Raw genomic sequence first — 22,941 nt, 5'->3', positions numbered from 1 at the left:
ATGAAGTAGCTAGCATTTACAGAGGCAAGACAGAGCTAAATGAAAGTTGAAGATTGCATTGTAACATTAGGCAAATTTTTATCTGAAATTAATCAAAGTATCTGTGCTGTGAGTTGCATTAACAATGTATTTATGGCACGGTTTCCATTCATAAATGACAAAAAACAAAAAAATTTAAGGAGCAGGAGGCCCAGAAAACTAAAAGAGGTGCATCTTTCGATGTCACCACTGTTATATAAAGATATATATATATATATATATATATATATATATATATATATATATATATATATATATATATATATATATATAAATATATCTTTATATAATATAAATATGATATGATAAGTACTTATTCATCCTGTTGTAATTGTTTAAGTCAAGGAAGGATGGACTTGTGAAATGGGTTGAAATTATAATGCTCTGTACACTGGAGAAATATGTACCTTAAAGAAATATCTGAACAGTTTAGAGGCTAAATCTCTCTGGTTGAAACTGCTAACAATTCATAGACATCTGAAACATGGCCAGGAGCCACAAAGACACTTTTTTGTAAGCTGTTACAAACTGTAAGGGTTAAGAACCACTGGTTTAATTTTTAACAATGTGTTGAATTTCTAAAGCTTTATAAATATTTTTATATATATATATATATATTAATTAAGCAAAATAACTTAATACATATTCAGGGGATAATATACAAATAGAACAATAACAAAAGAGCCAGGGGTATATCACACTAGACAAAAAATATTTAAGAGCATACAGATATTAAGTGTCTTGATATTCTTTTGTTAGTCAAATAAAGTAGTTTAAGATATCGCTCAACATTCTTCAGGTAAACCATGCCATCATTGTCAAAGTTATTTTAACAACAATATTTGTTTTTATAGAAACCACATTTAATATTTCCATTATATTGTAAAGTCTTTTAAGATAAGATAAATTAGTCATCTCCAAAGGATATTAGGCCTTACAACCCTAACAAGCTTCTCCAAAAGTCCAATACTGTGCAACAAGTTCCTTGACGCGACTTTTATTGTGAAAATCTGCAGCGGAAGCCTGTGTTCGACTCCGGCTCGATTGATACAACTGCTGGCTGGGGGAAGGGCCTGTGCTAGCTGGCTCTGAGAGCAGACAAACTTGCGTAGTCTTACCACGGTTCTCCCTGTCTGCCTGCCTCTCTCTATGGACGGCTGGAGGGTAGAAGAGGAAACGGGAATTGTTGTCGTAGGGACCGCAGTGCTTTTCCAGGGCCCAGCGATGATTTAATCGCGGAAAACCGGGGTGTGGGGGGAAAAGGAGAAGGAGAAAAACGTTGGGAGCGCGAGAGGAGAGAGAAGCAGCCTCAGCCGTTGGAGATGTGCGGTCGGGCCGAGATTGCGGCGGTAGGTACAGCACACCAGCCCCTGCGACGTGTTGTTTTCTAGTTGCTTTTTCTCCGCACTGTAAGACGAAGAGAGAGAGAGAGAGGGGGGTCATAATAGCTACTGCTACCTGGGCTTGTTTTTCAGGAGTAAAACCAGCTGTGATTCTTCCCTTTGGCCCAGCAAAATGCTAGCACACACCGGCCCCATTTCCACGCTGTGAAAATAGCCAGACGTTTCTTGTTATCCCACTCTGCTGCCATTCGCCACCAGTTGTATTCCCAATAATGGGATGCCTCTTGTATCCAAAGGAAACTTTGTTTTCCTGTGGGACGACCGCAGCAGGTTACAGGCCTGTTGGTCGTTTTAGTCAATCAGTCTATATGGAATTAAACCTCCCCGCTGCTAACGTTATATTAAAGGTAAAATGATGTTGAGAGAAAGTGATCTGCCGTGATTAGCTTCATCAACACGTTTTCTCTTTTCCTGCCAGACGTTTTAATGGTGCAGCTGTCATTTATTGACATCGCTGTTAATGATAAATCATATATCTGTTCCTGTTGGGATTTAATATTGTTCCAGGAGTACCCGGTACTGAGAGTAACCATACCCATATAGAAAACATCAATACCATCATACTTGTTATGAAATGTTAAAGGCCTACTTTGCATACCAACACTTTTATCTAATTATACATGACTATGGACATAAACCAGTGTTATTCACTTTTTATATGCGTATGTAATTATTCTCTAGGTTTTTGTGACATGACATCAGTCCCTATGATGTAAAACAAAATATGAAAACGTTACAATTTAACATACAAAGTTTACTTTTTCAATGTATATATTTTTTAATTTATGTGTATCATTGGCAGTATTTTATCCCATTCAGAAATGTGTGTACGATGCTGCCACTGCTCATGTTTTTGTTGGAAATGCATCCATAATATAAATTAGACCCGACACTAACGAAATATTTGGGTTAAATGTGATTTTATAAATGGACAGATGTCAGGCTTAATACTCATACTACTCAATTTCACATGTATGTCAAAATATGGGTAGGAGTATTTCTCAAAATAAACAATATTTGTACAAAATGAGAAGGGAAGTTTGGGGTTCCTTACTGGAGATGCTGCCCCCGCGACCCGACCCCGGATTACTGGTAGACGATGGCTGCATGGATGTACAAAATGTGTGTTTTTAAACAGGAAGATGAGAGTAACTGAAATATATTTTGGATGTTATATAATCAGTTTTCTCTCATAAACTGTTGACAGGCATATATGTGAGTACACAAACATGTACTGCATATGTACGGTAAAGTTTCCAGTATTATTTAAAACATGTGTGCCGCACCGACACACTAGAAGTCCCCGGTGAATTGTTGTTTCATGGCCCCCCCCCCCCCCCCCCCCCCTTCTTTTGCTGTAGGTATCCCTGTCTAGGCCTGGACTGAGCAGATTGTTCTGAGAGGAAACGGACAACAAACAGGGGAAGTGAACATGGCGGGGACCTCGGGCTTCTTTTCAAACGGACCTGTTCCGTGGATGGACAACGACACAGAGATGAACAACCTGTACCGAGACCTGGAGCTCGGGACAGTACTGACACTGTTTTATTCTAAGAAGTCCCAGCGGCCAGAGAGACGGACATTTCAAGTCAAGCTGGAGACCAGGACTATTATCTGGACTCGTGGCACGGACAAAATAGAGGGCGAGAGTGAGTAGCATGCAAACACAAACTCAAACTCACACTCAGAAATATGAAAACTACAAAGTGTTGTGAAGTGTTGAATAGCACGCAACACATTTGGTAAACACTGATGACATGATGGGGAAGGATGTTAGTTAGGATCGAAGAAGTCAATTCTAAAATCCTTTAGAAAAAAGGGCTGGGTGAAACTAAATATCAAGATATCATTGACTAAATGCATTAATATTGGCCCTCACAAGTTATTTACAAGCATGACATTCTGGAGAAACAAGGATTAGTGTTGTTGAAATGAAAGGAAAACAGGTTAATTATTCATTTCACACAGATTAAAACAGTCTAAAAACAACTTTTGTATTATTATTTATTTACGATCTGATTATCTTTTGAAAGTTTCTGTTCCGTCTCGCTTTAATGTATAGGGTTATAAAATATTTTCACAGAGCAGGTGTGTGTCTTGGTGGAGAGTACCATTAATATGAATACACCGTAATATACCAGAGAGCTGAAATTCAGGTTCAACAAAACAGCTAACAGTCTAACTGAGGACACGCAGGCTTTCATTGAGTCGTTAAGTCGTCTGTCTCTCGGGTAGCAGGATGCCTTGTGCACAGCTGCACTCTGCTCCGGATGCAGCAAAAAGAGAAAGAGAAAAAAAAAAAGATGGTATGCGTAAGTTTTTTTTTTTTAACAGACAGTATCATCTTCTGCACATGAGCTCATGGCTGTAATTTGATACTTCTGGAGAGGTGAAATTGGCCCAGGTGGCTCATTTATGTACAGAAATAGAATATGAGGGGTTTTACTGGAAGTGTGTGATCATTTGGGAACATTTTGTACTGCAGTATTGACCCTTTATCAATGGCAGTGAGAGAACAATGTCTATTAACTGTGGAAACAGCACTCTAGTTTGTTGCCAAATATAAAATGCTGAGAAGCGTACCTTTGTGTCTGTTGATCAAAGTGGATTTTGCACGTTTTCTCTCCCAGATTGATTCATTCTTTTAGTGATGGTTTCTGCTTGTGAATCAACCTATCTTGCTATCCAAAGATATATATGATGATGTTATGCAATAAGATGTAGGTCTGGCTTGACAAAGCAGGATGTGGTCTTGTGGAACTGACCACATCCTACACGGTAACTGACTCAAGTAAAAAAAGGGTTTGCCCAAACTCTAAATTACGCTGCACATGAGTGTATTGTTTGTTTTGATGTAGGCAGGGCTGTTCAGAAACATCACATACAGTAGGCCTATAGTACATACAGTAAATCAGTGTGAGTATCATATGCCATGAACTTCTGTTTTCTTGAGTATGTTACTGATAACAAAGCAAAAATAAGCATGAATCAGAATCATGTTTGCCTTGTGACACTTCATTTCTCTACTTTATCACCCTGAAAGAGTAAACCGAGTCAACTGACGGGCTTCGACAAATGCGGAGTTTTTTTACGAATGACCTTCCACATGTGTTTTTACGCTCTCAAGCTATGATTCAACTTTGGTGCACTGGCGGTGTTACCTCCCATCTTGATCCTCGGAGCCCACCCCTTGCGTTAGATCCTCTCATGTTTACAAGCTTTGCTCCCAAGCACTGAAGTAGGTTATTTAGGGTTTTCATGTGAAACGAGGACTACAGGAGCTGATTTCACTGGCTGGCACTGGATAATTAGATGCCACCAAGGTAGCTATCGCTTTATTATCTCTGGTTTTATTTGGCAATTATTGATAGGGATGGGACAATATAGGATTCACGATACAAATAGCACTCACAATAAGTTAATTGTGGAGAATGTCCTATATCGAGATAATCGGAAATATCCTCACATGAGGCTAAAAGGCTGTCTAGCTAATATCTGCATCGGTGTAGATGTCGAGCGATTTGACGAAATTGCAGTACAGAAATGCCATAATAATTCTCTAAAGAAAGTACATTTGAAGGTATCCATATCAAGATTGTTTTTGTGTTTGTTATAAAAATTGATAAAAGATTTTATGCCGCTTATCTTAAAACCTACACGGGGGCCCAATCGGCGAGATCAGCGGAGCCACAGATCATGTAGCACTGCATAAAATACCACATTCATACTCAATGTCACTACTTCTTAAGTTGTTTTATAAGTTGTGTAATAAGAGGTTGTTATGTACTATCACTGTTCTTCATGAAGGTACATGACAAGCATATGGAATGTATTGAGCACCTTCTTTAATAGGCTTTAATGTAACGGATACACGTCTGTGATAAGTAATGGTTCATGAGTCTGAATGTGGGTCTGTGCTCACGTAGCAACAATACTTCTCTGATAACCAGTGAATCAGTGCTCAGTCTGCATTTTCACGTCACACTCGGTGCTCTGTCAGCCGCCGGCGCCGCTCACACTGAGTATCCCCTGCAGGACTAACTCAACAAACAACTGTGACACCTCACACTAAATTACAGACTAGACGTTTCACACAGCTTTGATTAGTAACGGCATGCCACAACTCCTGCAGAATGTATCTGCTAATGTCGCAGTAAGCACATGCATATCCTAACGCTAATGGTTAATAGTTCAACAGAGGCCATCCATACCATAACACGACTTTTTAGGAGCAAAGAAATTCAGGGGGCAGCTAGCGTTACTACAGTTTTACTAGCGTGTCGGAGAACTATTGTGGTCTTCAGTTAATGTACAAATGCGAAAGGTCCTCTCTAGAGCCAGAGTTGGGTTTGTCTGTTCTGAGCTACTGTAGAAACGTGGTGGTGCAACATGGCAGACTCTATGGAAGAAGACCTGCTCCCTATGTGGATTCGAAGGGCTCATCCTAGGGTAACAAAAACACAACGATTCTTAGTTACACTAATTAAAACATGGCTATGAATATTATATTCCATTTCTGCTGATAGATCCCCCTTAATACTACACTTCTAATACTACCTTAATACTTGAACTGAGCCCGGGATTGTGAGGTGTATTCAGATTTAGAGAGAATTCTCGTAAGCTGCGTTGTTGCATGAGCAGAATTATGGAATGTAACATATCGTCAGCTGTGTCATGGAAACTTCTTTAGAAATTAACCTTGTAATGAAGAAACCTACAGATAGTTATTTTTGTCTTTTCAGTAAAGTAAATGTCGATGGAATTACCAGCACACGTCTGTCAACAATCTGACCTGCTTTTTCCGTACCTCCCGCAAAAGACATGCTTTGTCGCCTCAAACGTCTGATGTCATACGCACAAGACAGACTTGGCTGACGGCCTAGTTTATTTATGAAAAAATCTATCAACAAACTAGTGGGGGTATCAGCCCTCAGGCATCAGAATCTAGTTTTAAGATGTCTGTTTCAAAACACTGTCGTAAAGATCAGATTGTGACTGGAAAACAAGCGCCGTTCCACAGAAGACATGCTCCATTTACAATGTGATGGAAAGGGGAACAGAATCCACGTAGCTCCATGACAGTGATTTGTCAGGGGGAAAGTCTTCTGTTTAACTTTCATCCGACGTGATATCGAAGGATATATCTATTCATGTCTATATATTTATGTCTTCATATTTCCTTATATCTATCTATCTATCTATCTATCTATCTATCTATCTATCTATCTATCTATCTATCTATCTATCTATCTATCTATCTATCTATCTATCTATCTATCTATCTATCTATCTATCTATCTATCTATCTATCTATATACAAATCTAATTTTAGGAAAACTCACCACCATATGCATAAAATCTGACAATGAAAAGTTAACTTTTTCATGCGTTCTACATTTGCATCACTGTCCCAAATGTTTGATCTTTTTCCTTGATGAAAGACTTAAATGGGTAATATCAAAATTGCAGTCGAAATAGAACAATTGACTAGTTTGGTTAAGCACTAGACTGCATTTTCATGTTTAGACTCCATAGTAAGGAATCAAAAAGTATCATTTTGCGATCAGAACTCTGGTATTTTATGGCCAGTAATTTCTCGGAAAGAAATGTGAAACCCAGCCCTGGTGAGGAGTGGCAGAAATAGTGTGCGAGGCAGGACAGGGAACAGGAGGAAGTGTGTGGCAGGATACCTTCTCTCATCTCTTTTGGTAAGGTCCCACCTCTGGCTATCTCTTTTTTTCCTGCATCTGTCTGAGGCATGCTCCAAATATTTTAACTCAAATGACTAATTGTGTTGTCAAAGCCGCCTTGTTCTCAACAGTAGCCTGCTGGCCCGTCTGGCAGGGGAAGTAAAACTTGAGATTAGAGAGGATTAGATACTTGCCAAAGTTTTGCGTAAGAAGGCATTTTTCTTTTTCTTTTTGATACTTGAGAAAAGAACGTGCACATGCTCACCTATTCGAGAGCACAGATGTGGCGTGTAGGCAACAAAAGCACAGGATGTGTGGTACTGGGGCAGGAAGAAGAGCAGGAGCTGAAATAAGTGTGTGTGTGCGTGTGTGTGTGTGTGTTTGGCAGGAGAGTCCCTGCTGTAGATCTTTAACTGTTACTAACGCAACGCTGATAGAACCCGTTGAGCCACTTTACAGCCTACGCTCTCGTAAAGTGTAAGTGTGCCTATTAATGACGTCAAGACAGAATTGTAACTTTTTTTTTTTTCTTTCACTCGCGTCATTCCTAAAGATAAACGATAAAGTAATCTTGTGTAAAATACCATGCATTGCTTTTTTTAATTAGTCCGATGTAAGGAACTTAGAAGATGTACTTTGTATATAGACTAGATTTGAGCTCCGTAAGCAGGGTTGTTAAGTCGCATATCACTTTTATATTCCTTGTTTTATGCCCTTCATACTGTAAAATATTAAAACAAACACCACACAGTTACCCAAATACAATATGTCTGTGGTGTGTATATGACCTCTATTATACAATAACATTACAAGAATAAATGCTCAGTGTATGGAATATCACTTCGATTAGTTTACATGGGATATTGCATATTGGGACATATCAGAAATCTATGATTGTGATTTTAACCATATTGCCCAGCTCTAATAATAAGGGCATGTTTGTATGTGCAAGGAAATGGGGGTTCTGATTTTTGCTAACTGTGTGTGTGTGTGTGTGTGTGTGTGTGTGTGTGTGTGTGTGTGTCTGCCTCTCCAGTTGACATCCGAGAGATCAAGGAGATCCGTCCTGGACAGAAGTCACGGGACTTTGAGCGTTATGTGGAGGACTCTGCAACAAGGCTGGAGCAGGCTCACTGCTTTGTCATCCTGTATGGCACGGAGTTTCGCCTTAAATCCCTCAGCCTGGCAGGTAAGCACAGCACAGACTTGCATACCTTCAGATAAAATGCCCCTCCTAGTCCTAACATGAATACCTCTGCTAATATGATCATGAACTACAAACCTTGATGATTTTTGATAATTGTTGCTTTTTGTAGTGGTAGGATTTGTGCTTATGAGTACATCCTGTATTATTGTACCAAAAGGAACGTTGGTGTTGTTTTAAAGATTGATGAAGAAACTTTAATGCCACAACTAAATCAAGTCAATTTTATTTGTATAGCCTAAAATCACAACGTTTCCTCCAAGGGCTTTACAATCTGCACAGCGTGCAACTCTAGAGCTGCAAGGATTAGTCGATTTAAGAAACTTAATCGGCAACTATTTTGATAATCTCAGTCGTTTTTCATGCATGCAAAATGTCCAAAATTCTCTGGTTCCAGGGAACCAGGTAGTCACATTTTTCCAGTTTATCAAATGTGACTATTTGCTGTTTTCTTTTCATATATGAATATAAATTGAATATGTTAAGATTTTAAGTCTGTTTTTCAGACAAAACAAGCTTGTTGAAGACATCCCCCTAGCCATAGACCAAAGGAATAATTTGAGAAATATATGCCAGATTAATCATTTTAGGGAATAATCTGTAGTTGCAGCGCTACACAACACCACATATCCCTGAGACCAGATGTTTTCAAAGACAGTTCAGAGACAGTAGTTTGGGGGAAAACTGAGCAAGTAAACTATTGGGGGGGGTGGAAGTACCTTTTTTTCCCACCCAAGCTTTGTCTGAGGGGAGGCCCGCAGTCTCAGACTCTGAAACCCCCCCGCTGTAGACCATTGATTCAGAAAAGGAAAAACAAAACCCCTTTTTAATGGGTATAAAAAGATAAATAAATATATACATATTGGTTAAAAGTCAGTCATGTGTTTATTTGCTCCTCAGCGACATCAGATGAGGAGATGACCATGTGGGTGAAGGGGTTGAACTGGCTGGTGGCCGACACACTGAAGTCTCCGACACCGCTCCAAATAGAGAGGTAAGCGGTACACATGTAGCCAAACATCACATCCAAAGCTAAAGCTGTGGACAGATGGTATGTAATCATTCTTATGTCCTTTTTTGTGTCAAATGCATAAAATCTTTAATTCTTTTCTTTATTTTTAGATGGTTACGTAAGCAGTTCTACGCCGTTGATCGCAACAGAGAAGACAGGTAAGCTTAGTTAAAAGATTTAAACGCCACAGATAATCAGATCAGCCTCACAGGAAATGGGTGTAATTAGATATAACTCAATTGTTTGGTGCACCAGTTGTGTGTCTTTTCCCCCAGTGTAATATCTCGAGCGAGCAGACTAGCTACGGCGGGATGGTAGGTGTCTGCGAGAGAACTTTGTTGAGGTGTAGTGAAGGAACTAACCTCTCAGCCACACACCAGCACCTCTTCCTGCAGCAGGAAACAGACTGCAGAGGATGGAGGAGATGTACAGCAATGTTTGTCTGTTACATCCCTGGTGAAAGAGCATGCCTTTGTTACACTGCAGGGGTATTGTCTCCTCTGGCCCAAAACTTCCAGGCTGTGCAGTAAAACAAACGAAGCCGAGCATGATGGGCGTGTGTTTGCAAGCTTTCAGTTTGGCTGTAGATTCCGAAAAGATATTACTGCGCCACATCAGGATCTATGCGTGGAAGTTATTAGACGTCTTTATTGTGCGTGCGTATTAATGTTTGTGTTGGATTTCTCAACAAAACCTGTGGATTTGTGTAATGTGTTTAGGATATCCTGTAAGGATCTGAAGAGCATGCTGAGCCAGGTCAACTACAGGGTGCCCAACATGAGGTTCCTCCGAGAGAAACTTCCGGTAACCTCCTTCTACTTATCACAGAGCCTCTTCCCACTCCATCTCCCTGCCCACTTTCCTTTCGATATGATGTCGTTAGATGATAAAGATTTTTGTTTTGTCCTTTAACGGACCTTTTGCCTTCCCACCCATTTGTGCGCTTCTCTTGTAGGAGTCAGAGTTGAGGAATGGAGACGTGACCTTCAGCCAGTTTGCGCAGCTCTATCGCAGCCTCATGTTTGATGCTCAGAAAAACGTAAGTGCAATCATTTTATGTATCCACTGATAGTTCTGTCCCAGCACTTTCATCCCCCATCTGATGCCCTGCCAAGGCACCCATCCCCCCCCCCCCCCCCATCTGTCTCTTCTCAAATGGCTGCAAGATCAATATGAACCAGTTAAAAACCCACCAAACCCCTCTGGTGGAGGCCATTAGGACACACTCACATAGATGAGGAGGCAGGCAGGTTGGCTGGCTGGGGTCGGCTTAAAAGGATGACCTCAGTGCCCCCCACGACTAAACCACCCAGCCCCCAGCAGGATGTCTCTGCCCATCTACATCTGCTAGTACTATACAGACTGAAAGCACAGCACTTTCCTTAATAAACTGAAATGTTTCCATTTTGCCCATTCTTTCAGATGGAGATCCCATTTATACAGAGGTAGATCAAAACTAAACACACACACACACACACGTGCGTGCACAGTGAATCTCTCTGCAGCATCACACGTGTGTTTACTCATGCGAAACCATTACTTTCTCTGCCAGGTTCATAGACAGACCAGAACAGAAGATCTCCCTCGACGACTTCAAGGGCTTTCTCCTGGAGTCTCAAAAGGTAATGTCTCTAGTTTCAGATCTAGTTTCACTGCAGATGTGTTTCATTTGCTCGCTCCGATTCAATCTGTGTTTGTATGTGCATTTCAGGAAGTGTGGGCCACAGACGACAACAAAGTTCAGGAGTTTATGTTCGGTTACCTGAAAGACCCCCTGAGAGAAGTGGAGCAGCCTTATTTCCACCAAGACGAGGTACACACACACACACACACTCACTTTTCTCGATTCTCTTTTTAGGGTCCTCGCTCACTAATGTAAAAAACTTTAAGCATGTTTTTCTGAGTTGTGTTTTTGGTGTGGGTGGGAGATGCTCAGAAATTGACATGGATAGCCATGATCTCGGCCTAAAGCACCTCCTCCCACACACACAGAAAAGGTTATTGACTGTGGCGCCGCATGAGAGTTCTGCAGAAAGCGAGGGGAGGCTTTTTGTGGTCACCATAAAAGCTATGATTGACTAGGAGGGAAGAGAACGCTGGTGCGATCCAGCCTGCAGGAGTTGGGACAGTCTTTCTGTGCCGTAGGTTATATTGTATTAGAAAAGCAGATATACAAGTATTGGCCATACTGAGAATAACACCTAAAGAAGAAAGAAAAACAGTTTATGAGAGGAACATCTTTTATTGTTGACCCGCTCTGGGAAGTCTAATAAAGGCCAGAGTGCAGGGTGAAGTACGTAACAGAGCGGCTGGAGATTCAGGTCTTCTGTGTCCTGAAAGGACAGCAAATGTTACCACATAGTTGACTTTGATAATCCAAATGTTCAGTGCTGTGTGTGTAAAATATAAGATCTTATTTATCACTACCTTCTGATTGACTTGAGGCTTTAAATGTTTGATGTATGTTTATGTACTTTTAAGTTTAGTGAACAGTACTTAAGACACTTCAAAAATAAATATGGCACAACATTCATTATTTAGAATAGGTTTGGTGCAGACTCAGTGATCTGCATGGTACAAGGCTGGATCATATCCTGACACAGGATCACACATCTACATTATATTGCTATGAGAGGTAGTCTCCAGGGTCGAGTCTGGAGTCTGCACTCCAAGCGGACTCTGCGGGAGTCCGAAGAAAGTTTGCGTGAGGCTTTTTGCAGACTTGGTAAATCGTGGATTTGCACAGCAGCCCAAGTCACTTGCAGATATCCTCTAAACATATCAATTAAGTCTGCGAGTGTGTTGAATTCAGCCTCATTCTCACTGCTCTCTTCTCTCCTGTGTAGTACCTGACATACCTGTTCTCCAAAGAGAACAACATCTGGGATTCCTCCCTGGACCAGGTGTGTCCTGACAATATGAACAACCCCCTGTCCCACTACTGGATCTCCTCCTCGCACAACACGTAAGAATGGAGCCCAAAGCTTTCAGGCAAACATTTCATTATGTCAAGCGTCTGTCAAGTTCAACCAGTTGTAATTAGGCCTTGGGAACACTGAAGTCTGGCATCCTCTCTTGAAACCTTTAAGCAAAGAGGGCTTTTAAACTGACTTCACACATCAGATAAAAGTGTATTATTTAACAATCGTGTTTCCGAATGAGACCCGGGCATTTATTTAGCAGGAAAATGTATTTTTCCTCCCATTGAAAAGTGTGTGTGAAAAGGCAGTTCAAATGATAACCTTCTGTACTCGATGTGAAACAATACTCATTGGAGCAGTGGAATGAAAACTTCCCATGTGGCTTTGATTAGGTTTGAGTTGACCGACTGAATGAATACGATTGTTTACTCCAGTCAACAAAAGAAAGAGAGGTGTGTGTGTGTGTGTGTGTGTGTGTGTGTGTGTGTGTGTGTGTGTGTGTGTGTGTGTGTGTGTGTGTGTGTGTGTGTGTGTGTGTGTGTGTGTGTGTGTGTGTGTGTGTGTGTGTGTGTGTGTGTGTGTGTGTGTGTGTGTGTGTGTGTGTGTGTGTGTGTGTGTGTGTGGCACTCCCGCCGTGTGAATCCTTTTATGTACAACTGGTTTAATACAAATGTGTTTTTGCGTCTGTACTTTGACGTTGCGTGCTTATTTTTAGCTACCTGACGGGAGACCAGTTTTCCAGTGAGTCGTCCCTGGAGGCATATGCTCGCTGTCTGAGGATGGGCTGCCGCTGTATCGAACGTGCGTAAACACACATTCACAGACTAAAGTTTTACCCACTTACAGTAAATCACCACCGCTTGACTTTCAACCTCCATAATTACCCCCCGCTTCTTATCCCATAGAGTTGTACTTTCATGCAGCCGCCACACACTCACACACACATTTGCTGTTACACAACACTGCTGTATATGGCCCTTACATAAAACACTTGTCAAGCAGGTTTCTATGAATAGGACTGGTTTATAGTGGATCAAAGGGTCACTTTGCCTCATAGAAAAGTAAACGAGTATGATGTAAACTTGTGACTTGTCAAGTTTGAATGTCTTGAAACTCCTCTGGAACTATAGAATACTTTTGCATTCATGTAAACATTTTTAAGTAGCATAGAAGATGAATGATGAGTGTGTTTATTCTCAGTGGACTGCTGGGATGGTCCAGATGGAATGCCAGTCATCTACCATGGACACACCCTCACAACAAAAATCAAGTTTTGCGATGTCCTGACCACCATCAAAGAGCACGCCTTCGTCACATCTGAGTGAGTGTCAATGAGTTTCTTTTTACAGTTGTCAGTGGAGGTGAGCTGATTAAAGAATAAGAGATGATAAAGATAAAGAAACGGCACACACTCAAAGGTGTGTGTGTGTGTGTGTGTGTGTGTGTGTGTGTGTGTGTGTGTGTGTGTGTGTGTGTGTGTGTGTGTGTGTGTGTGTGTGTGTGTTGTGTGTGTGTGTGTGTGTGTGTGTGTGTAAAATAAGATTAAAGAAATCCCACCATAACACAGATAAAGAGGGTTTCTGCGAAGGTGCAACCTATTTATTGTAATTCTGTGGTTCCTCCTACAGATATCCCATCATCTTGTCCATCGAGGACCACTGTAGTATTGTGCAGCAGAGGAATATGGCCACTTACTTTAAAAAGGTGTTTGGAGACATGCTTCTGACCAAGGCGGTGGATATTGCAGCAGATGGCCTGCCCTCACCCAACCAGCTCAAGAGGAAGATCCTCATCAAGGTCAGGAGCCACCTGGAGTGATGAGAAATCATTTTGATCTATTTGCACCATTATTTTCTGCAGGAAAAAGTATGAATGGATGCTTTGTATAAAGTGTTCGGATGGAATAATCTTTCTGATTGTCTGTCCTCCTCTCCTTTCACCTGCTGCAGCATAAGAAGCTTGCAGAGGGCAGTGCCTACGAGGAGGTGTCCACCTCCACTCCATACTCGGAGAACGATATCAGCAACTCAATCAAAAATGGCATCCTGTACCTGGAAGACCCCATTAATCATGTAAGTATGTTCATCACGGTTGAATGGATTCTCAGTAGAGCATCAACGCGAACGTTAAGCTTGAAATATGATGCACTGATGCTTCTATAGCAAGCCTGTTGTGTGTCACTCTTACTATTCTTTAGTGTTTGGATATCAGCTATAATAATGCAAAGACATCATTACCTTACGGCTTGATGCTCTTTTCTGTTTAACATTCAATTTTCTTTCCGGTCCCAATTGTTTTTAGAACCAGGCCTTGATTTCTTTGCTTGGTCTTTTAGATGATTCAGCTTCCTGCCTACTTGGGCCACTTTTCAATGCGACACATGGATCCTCTAAATATTTAATCTAACCGTTCATCCCCTCTCTCTTTCCCCCCTTAGGAGTGGTACCCTCATTTCTTTGTCCTGACCAGCAGTAAGATCTACTACTCAGAGGAGACCTCCAGTAACCAGGGTAACGATGATGAGGAGGAGCACAGAGAGGTTAGTAGGCCAGATCTGCTGTTGATCCAGAGATGAGAATCACTTGTCCTGGTTTTGAACCTGTACTTGTAGCAGGATCTGTGTAAAGACATTGCACTTTAATTTACATACAGTATGAGAAATAAAAAAAAATATATATTTTTTTAATATACGTATATTCAAAGACCCGTACCAGGATCAGAGAGGATATGGCCAATGGGGGAACATGAAGGTGGACACATGTTTGTGATAATAATGTGTCAGTTGACTAACATCTCCTTCTCTTCTCTATCTTCCAGGTGTCCAACGGTATGGATCAGCACGTGACGGAGAAATGGTTCCACGGGAAGCTGGGCGCAGGGCGGGATGGGCGGCAGATAGCCGAGAGGTTACTGTCGGAGTACTGCCTGGAGACCGGAGCGCCCGATGGCTCCTTCCTGGTCCGAGAGAGCGAGACCTTTGTGGGAGACTACACACTGTCTTTCTGGTATGGGACACTACATTTTACATTCAGAGTATCTACAAACCTTTAATGCGTTTTACACAGACTAGACGGCATTGATTGTGCAGTAATGAACTGTATAGAAAATACAGATTTCTAACGACGATAGGAAATAGACATTGAATGCTGTTCATTAAAAGGTCAAATATATAACATTTCCGCTTTTAAAATGTCTAAAAACGATGAAACCATGAAAGTGTTTTTGTTTGTTGTGTACTTACATTATCCCAAATGTTTCCAACAATTTGAAAACCTAGAGATCCTTTTCATTTTGTCACCTGTAATGGCGTCGTATCCCCTTTGCACATGATTTGAAAGAGCCCCTATTTACTGGAAATATTATTTAGATATTTACAGTTAGTATTTAATTGGTATTTGCATTTGTAATCAACAGAATATTATATTACAGTAACATGTTATTTTATCATTCTAATTTAATGTATTGAATTGTTGCCAGGGGGAGCTTTAGCTATGGCATACTCTACGTGTTAGTGGGACACTCTCCTGTGTTCTGTAGGGTTAACGCGTGAAAATAAGAGTGACACACTGGCAGATCCATCACGGTCAATTCCTCCATCATTGATTGAATGGGGTCTGATGTGTGAACATTCGCCTTCTGTCTGGTGTTATGCAAAGGCTCTAGTTGAGTGTAGTTAACCTCAAAGCTAATCAATCTGCATTAATGGGATTTACACACAATGTATGGAAACAATGCTAACACTCAGAGGGCAGTATGTTCAGGGATAACAAGGGAGCTGTTTCTTTTTCACACTTAGTTATAATGACCTATAAAAACATTTTTTTTTACTTTCCGTTAATTTTTTTTAAATTGTTGATCTCTCACCTTTCTTTTTTTGTCTTCTTATCCACGTGTGCACCAGGCGTTCAGGGCGGGTGCAGCACTGTCGTATCCACTCTCGTCAGGAGGCAGGCAGCCCCAAGTTCTACCTGACTGACAACCTGGTGTTCGACACTCTCTTTGCCCTGATCAACCACTACCAGCAGGTGGCGCTGCGCTGCAACGAGTTTGAGATGAAGCTGACTGAGCCGGTGCCTCAGACCAATGCTCATGAGAGCAAAGAGTGAGTCTCAAGCAGCATTCACACAGATTGGAAATGACTTTACACTGAGGACCTTCAGTTCGTTTTTCCACATTTTTGCGCCAACTCTAAGTAACGTTACATAACATAATTAGAATCATTAAAACGCACCGTTTTTGCCTGGCTTTGAGCTAGTGTGTGTTCATTTTAACTTCCACTGTTACTATTATTTCTTACTTTATTATTAGTTTTACTCTTTCATTCTATCTGACTCTTGTTTCCACTTCTTATGTTCAGCACTTGATTTACATTGTAGACTGGTAGGTGACGCCTTTATCTACAATGAACAAGAGGCGTGAAGTGAAACAGCTGTAATCACCTGCCATCTGTGTTTTGTTGTTTGTCCCAGATGGTACCATGCCAACCTCTCCAGGAGCCATGCCGAAAACATGCTCATGAGGGTACCTCGTGATGGGGCATTCCTTGTGAGGAAGAGGGCGGAACCCAACTCGTTTGCCATTTCCTTCAGGTAACTTGTCATTATACCATTCCTTTATTAAATTATACTGGTTTATGTCCTCATTTTATTTACTTCTAGTTTCCCTTTCATGTACTAGGATGACTAAAGAGAAAGGCTATTATATAATAATAATAATAATAATAATAATAATAATAGATAATAAAGAATAGAAGAAGAATGTTTTACGAAGAGATTTAAAAGCAGTGATAGATTTAGCAAACCATAGCTGAGCAGGTAAATCATTCCAGAGTTTAGGTGCCCGGACTGCAAAAGCCTGATGGCCCTTAATCACCAGTGTAACGAAGGTGCACAAGCACGTAAGGTGTTAGTAGATATTACAATAATAACATTTTAAATGAATGGAAAATGAACTGGGAGCCATTGCATCGAGTCCCAGAATTGGAGTTATATAATCTTGTTTCTTGAACCGGTGATAATCCTAGCAGGAGCATTTTAGACGAATGGAAGGCGATAGAGGGAAGCCTTGGTAATACCTGTGTATAGGGCATTGCCGTAATAAAGACAATAACCACAAATAAATCCTAAAACATCCTTTCATTCACAGTTAATGTTCTAAACTAATATTCACATGAATGCAAAGTCATTCATATCATATCTGTGGTTTCTTCACAGGGCTGAGGGGAAGATAAAGCACTGCCGCGTGCAGCAGGAGGGTCAGACTGTGGTGCTGGGCACCTCAGAGTTCGATAGCCTCGTAGATCTTATCAGCTACTATGAGAAGCACCCTCTGTACCGCAAAATGAAACTGCGCTATCCTATCAATGAGGACACACTGGAGAAGATAGGCACTGCTGTGAGTACCACTATAATATTAATATAGTAATATATACATAATATATATATATATTATCCATCCTTGGCACACTTACTAGAAAGTAACATAATGTTGTCCGTGTTAAATAATATCTGAAAGAAATGTCTGTAGTTTGCATTCTGTGGTAGAATCCCCTGCAGCCTAGTGAAAGGGTTTATTAACAATCTGTTGTCCAATAGGAGCCAGATTACGGGTCACTGTACGAGGGCAGGAATCCAGGCTTTTATGTGGAGGCCAACCAAATGCCAACATTTAAGGTGAGTGTCCAGTATGGAGAAGGTCATGTGGAAGGGAATTCTGTCACTTTGGACCTGCATATATTGAAGACGCGTGTCACAACGTTCTGTCTTGTCTTACAGTGCACAGTGAGAGCCATGTACGAATATAAAGCCCAGAGAGACGATGAGCTCTCCTTCATTAAGAACGCCGTTATCTCTAATGTGGACAAACAGGAAGGAGGATGGTGAGTGACTCTTAATTATCCATTAAGACAAATCGTATTTGTGCAGGAAGAGAGAGTGGGGAGAGTTATGACGGGATGTATTATACAGGTTGGGAACATGGCATAAGATAAAAAAAGATTCATCATCATAATATCAACTCATTGTTGGCATCATTTTAAGGCCACTGTGTTATAACTATCATCTTTTCCCATCTGTATTCCTCTCAGGTGGAAAGGTGACTGTGGAGGGAAGAAGCAGCTGTGGTTTCCTGCTAATTACGTGGAGGAGATCAGTCCATTAGCCGCGGAGCCCGATAGAACTGTGAGGATCAATCCCGCAAACTGAGTGTATATTTAAAGTGAAATTAGTGCACCTGCACCCTCCACAGGAAGTTTGGGTCTCATCATTTACGTGTCAATTATCCACTGTGATATGCATGTTCTGTGGATATTGCCTTCAAAATGGGTGTCATCTTCTTTCCTGATCCTCCTCTTCTGTATCAAGCAGGAGATGACAGAAAACAGCCCCCTGGGAGATCTGCTGAGAGGAAGTGTGGATGTGTCTTCCTGTCAGATTGGTGAGTGGCCCCCTCCACTTCCTGTTCGACTCTGTGCTGCAGGGCTGCAGAGCAGGCTGTCACCTTGCTGCAGGGCAACATCCTTTTCTGGCCCTCATATGCATGCACATAATCTCTGTGCTCTTTGTTTTTAATTGACAGTCATCACTTTCTTTATTGTCATTTGTGTCCATTATCAGCCTCCTCTATTATACATTCTTCCCTATTTGGTGTTATTAATATTCTTGCTTTTCTCACAGCTCTGATCTGGTATTGTATTGACATCCTCTAGTTCAGTCAATACACACCCATTAGTGTTGGCACATGCTGTCATGCATTGTTGTGGCCTCTGCTAACTGCAGTTAATACCTAAGTCTGTTTCTGCCATTGGGTGGCTCTTTGGCTCCATCTAGTGGTGATATGGGGGGAAAGATTTAACTATATCTTCTTGAACACTTCGTTCCAAAGCTTCCTTCACATGACCACTGGCACCGTCACAGCAGTTGAAGCAATTGTTTTTCTATGGAGAAAGTGATGACGCTGAACCTTGAGGCCGGCCGGCTGTTTGTGTTGCACACCACTCGCCGTTGTGCTCAAAAGTTTAATTATTTGACCAATGAGAACCAACAACAAAACAATGAATAGACTCATACAAAAATAATCCCTCTGCCTCATCACTTCTGACCCACTAGAAGTGCGTGGTGGAATCTATATCTGCAGAGAGAGATCTTCTCTTGTGGATCGATTTGGCTGTTTTCAGGACGTTTCTGCTGTGAGATTGTAAGGTCAAAGTAAACGCAAATACAGCGAGGTGAAACACCAAGCGGACAAAGCTCGTTCCAAAACGAGAGTGAATCTGTTTATGGCTTTCACCCGCTGGCGAGCACCCTAACCCTTATTGAGCCGGAGAGGAGGAGCCAACTTTGAATGATGTGTTTACAATCCGCAACCGACAAATCCTACTCATTATGCCTTTAACCCCGTTGGCCTCTGACCTTTCTAAAGCACGTCCAATGAGATTACAGCTGACAAAGCTGTTTAAACACAGAAAAAGCATCTGTGAGTTTCCAGATGCTTTTTTTAATACCAACAATTTAACAGTTGTTTATAAATTACACTAACTCTGTGGCCAAACCAGTCATCATGTGGAGACAATAGCATTCCATCTCTTTATCTGCCTTTTATTCCTATTTAGTTAATTTTCTATTGTCTATTTTCATTTATAGATATTTGTTATTTGTTATTATTTTATTGAATTTTTATGTCATTTTCATTTCTGATGGAGACACGGTCTGATCTGAGATGAAATGGTAAAGGACAATGTTTGTCCTACTCATTCCTTTTTTCTAATTCCTCTCTTTATTTTATTTCCAGTTGTGCGTACTGATGGGAAGGGCAGCAGGCCTCATGTCTTCTCCCTGGTGCCAAGCACCTCCATGCGGATGGGCCCGGTGCTGGACGTCGCTGCTAACAGCCAAGAGGAACTCAAGGAATGGGTGTCAAAGATCCGTGAGGTCACACAAACCTCAGAGGCCAAGGTAAATACATATATATATATTGAGATATATATATATATATATATATATATAGTATATATATATATTAGATATATATTATATATATATATATATATTATATATCTATCTATAATCTATATATATATATATCCATATATTATATCTATATACTATCTCTATCTATCATCTATTATATATCTTGCGCTATCTCTTCTCTCTATTTCTTATATATCTCTATTCTCTTGAGCTCTATCTCTTATTCTATCTTAGATATTATCTCTCTTCTCTCTTGCGATCTCTCTATCTCTCTCTCTATCTCTCTATGCGCTCTCTATTCTTCTATTATCCTATCTATCTTGATCTCTCTTCTCTCTTGATATTATCTTTGATATATTATATTGATATATTGAGATATATATATACTCAATCACATGGCTGACAGAAATTCAGCCTGCTCATACCTGTTTTTTAGCCAGTCATGACTTTGTTTACCCTTTAATACTCATAACCTGTATTTAGGACGCACTGACTAAGCAGTGAGCACATATGGTGTTTGCCAGGAATGCCATTCTGCATACTCGCACAGTTTCACATTTCACACCTGGACGCTGTCTTGTTTTAACTGAGCAGTTTTTGTTGAGGGGAGGAAAAAGCTTCAGGCTAGTGTCAGTGATGTGATATGTGTTACTATTAGAGCAGCTGTATTTAAAGTTTGTGTCCCTGTGCCCAGCTGGAGGAGGGGAAGATGATGGAGAGGAGGAAGAAGATTGCACTGGAATTATCCGACCTGGTCATCTACTGTAGGCCTGTGCCGTTTGATGAAGACAGTAAGGATTACACACATTTATTGGACAGTAAACATACAGTTTTAATACACACGGGAGCAGAGATATGCCTCATTTCATAATGACAGAATACATAATAGGCCCACATCCAATATCAACACAGGCAGTTCAGGTCTGTCTGCTCTCTCTGCCTCCTGTAGAGATTGGCAAAGAGCGGGCCTGTTTCCGGGACATGTCATCCTTCCCCGAGACCAAGGCTGAGAAGTACGTCAACAAGATCAAGGGGAAGAAGTTTCTGCAGTACAATCGACTGCAGCTGTCCAGGATCTACCCCAGAGGCCAGAGACTCGACTCCTCGAACTACGACCCCCTGCCCATGTGGCTCTGTGGGTCCCAGCTGGTCGCACTCAACTTCCAGACAGCAGGTGAGAACAGATAAAATTAGGGATACACGGTGATCAATATCAAACAAAGGCTTTCAAATGAAATGTCAGTATCAGCCAGAAATGAACATTTCCTCCAATATGACAGGCCGATAAGATGATGCGTATGCGCAAACAAACATGTCCGCCGTGTGGAGCTTTTATTTATTTAATTTGTTTTAATTTCAGAATTGTCTCAGGGACAGTATCATCCAAGCCTGTCAAAGTAGGATTAGTTTTTCAGTTTAGTTTGAACATGTTACATAAAAATACACATGACATGTTTTACATGTAACCTCAGCTGCCATGACAACTGTAGGCATAACACTGTGTTAATTACAGCAGAGACTTGATGTTCTCTGTAACTAGGTGGGGAAAAAATCTGTGCGTTTATCGGCAATCAGGCAAAAATTCCAATATCGTGCATCCCATGATAACCTAGCATAGAATATCTTTGTTTTCCTACTCTTCATTACATTTTTTATTTTACCTTCCTCTTGCCTTCCCCATGTGCAGACAAGCCCATGCAGATGAACCAGGCTCTGTTCATGCTGAACGGAAGGAGTGGCTACGTGCTTGAGCCGCCCATCATGAGGGACGACAGCTTTGATCCCTTCGACAGACATACGCTACGAGGCCTCGAACAAGTCACTCTCGAGATAGAGGTACAGTAAACCGAGATTTTGGAATGTGTGGCATGTGGGATGCCATTGTGCAGAGGTTTTCAAACTGTGAGGTGTTCCTCCCCAGCGGGACAATTGAGGAGACACGGCATGAGGTTAACAGGACCGGGCACATGCTGGTGTTCTAAAAATAACGCAAGGTGGTTAGTGTAGTTTGGCCGCTGATTTGGCCCATTAATTAACACGGTCAGCTCCTGCAGCAGCAGCTGTGACACACAACTCCAAATAAGGTCCTTTTTAAAACCCTTAGCTCCTTTTTGTGTCAAACTCTTCTTGATGGGAACTCAGTCAAATGTTAAGATACAGACACAATGCACATGGTTTTAGATTCAGTGTGACACAAGGATATCACAAGCAGTTGTCTTTGACAATCCCTGCGATAGTGTTTATATTCATGTGCTGGAACAAGTGGAAAAAGATCTAAAGTAGTAACCTGTTTTCCTCTTCCTCTCTTCTGAAGGTTTTGGGCGCCCGGCACTTGCCCAAGCACGGACGTGGCATAGTTTGTCCTTTGATCGAGATCGAGGTGTGTGGGGCAGAATACGACAGTGCCAAGCAAAAAACTGACTCAGAAGGTGAGCGCTGCTCTAACGTTAACCATGGGGTGTGTCTGCCAAAACTGAAGGAATGAGTAGTTTCTGTTTACTGGATACATTACCCTCGTGTCATTTCCTGTCTTGTTCCAAGAATAACAAGAAGTTTTACAAACAAGTAAACCATGTGTGGGAATACAAAGAGAAAACATTGGACATAGTTCTGACACGGCTCTCATCAGGTTTTTAGCCAAATAGGAAACAAGGTTACTTGTTTTGTTGCTTTATATTACAGACGTACTCTGCCACATACAGTAC

The 22,941-nt window shown here is 41.1% G+C and overlaps 1 protein-coding gene across 3 annotated transcripts in view; it reads left to right on the top strand.

Moving 5' to 3' along the window:
• The first annotated feature begins 1,116 nt into the window (after window positions 1-1,116).
• The window catches only part of plcg1 (phospholipase C, gamma 1), a 24,893-nt gene continuing 3,068 nt past the window's right edge, over window positions 1,117-22,941 (top strand). Inside the window, exons 1-29 of one of the 3 annotated variants that reach the window (XM_029436402.1) lie at window positions 1,117-1,388; window positions 2,804-3,091; window positions 8,169-8,321; window positions 9,237-9,330; window positions 9,459-9,506; window positions 10,068-10,152; window positions 10,304-10,387; window positions 10,771-10,793; window positions 10,901-10,970; window positions 11,060-11,161; window positions 12,195-12,313; window positions 12,985-13,070; window positions 13,470-13,590; window positions 13,898-14,066; window positions 14,219-14,341; window positions 14,707-14,808; window positions 15,087-15,274; window positions 16,171-16,371; window positions 16,739-16,858; window positions 17,483-17,663; window positions 17,864-17,941; window positions 18,044-18,147; window positions 18,355-18,448; window positions 18,632-18,704; window positions 20,058-20,221; window positions 20,931-21,027; window positions 21,186-21,410; window positions 21,924-22,072; window positions 22,551-22,665. In XM_029436402.1, coding sequence (XP_029292262.1) covers window positions 2,875-3,091; window positions 8,169-8,321; window positions 9,237-9,330; window positions 9,459-9,506; window positions 10,068-10,152; window positions 10,304-10,387; window positions 10,771-10,793; window positions 10,901-10,970; window positions 11,060-11,161; window positions 12,195-12,313; window positions 12,985-13,070; window positions 13,470-13,590; window positions 13,898-14,066; window positions 14,219-14,341; window positions 14,707-14,808; window positions 15,087-15,274; window positions 16,171-16,371; window positions 16,739-16,858; window positions 17,483-17,663; window positions 17,864-17,941; window positions 18,044-18,147; window positions 18,355-18,448; window positions 18,632-18,704; window positions 20,058-20,221; window positions 20,931-21,027; window positions 21,186-21,410; window positions 21,924-22,072; window positions 22,551-22,665 — 3,385 coding nt within the window. In that variant the 5' untranslated portion in view covers window positions 1,117-1,388; window positions 2,804-2,874. The remainder of the gene's footprint in view (window positions 1,389-2,803; window positions 3,092-8,168; window positions 8,322-9,236; window positions 9,331-9,458; window positions 9,507-10,067; window positions 10,153-10,303; window positions 10,388-10,770; window positions 10,794-10,900; window positions 10,971-11,059; window positions 11,162-12,194; window positions 12,314-12,984; window positions 13,071-13,469; window positions 13,591-13,897; window positions 14,067-14,218; window positions 14,342-14,706; window positions 14,809-15,086; window positions 15,275-16,170; window positions 16,372-16,738; window positions 16,859-17,482; window positions 17,664-17,863; window positions 17,942-18,043; window positions 18,148-18,354; window positions 18,449-18,631; window positions 18,705-20,057; window positions 20,222-20,930; window positions 21,028-21,185; window positions 21,411-21,923; window positions 22,073-22,550; window positions 22,666-22,941) is intronic. The other 2 variants (XM_029436400.1, XM_029436401.1) reach the window with 2 other exon arrangements.

This window comes from Cottoperca gobio, chromosome 7 (assembly GCF_900634415.1).
Source record: "Cottoperca gobio chromosome 7, fCotGob3.1, whole genome shotgun sequence".
In the NCBI taxonomy this organism is placed as follows: Eukaryota; Metazoa; Chordata; class Actinopteri; order Perciformes; family Bovichtidae; genus Cottoperca; species Cottoperca gobio.
The sequence above is the reverse complement of the archived record's forward strand: the minus strand, read 5'-3'. Positions and strand labels throughout refer to the sequence as shown.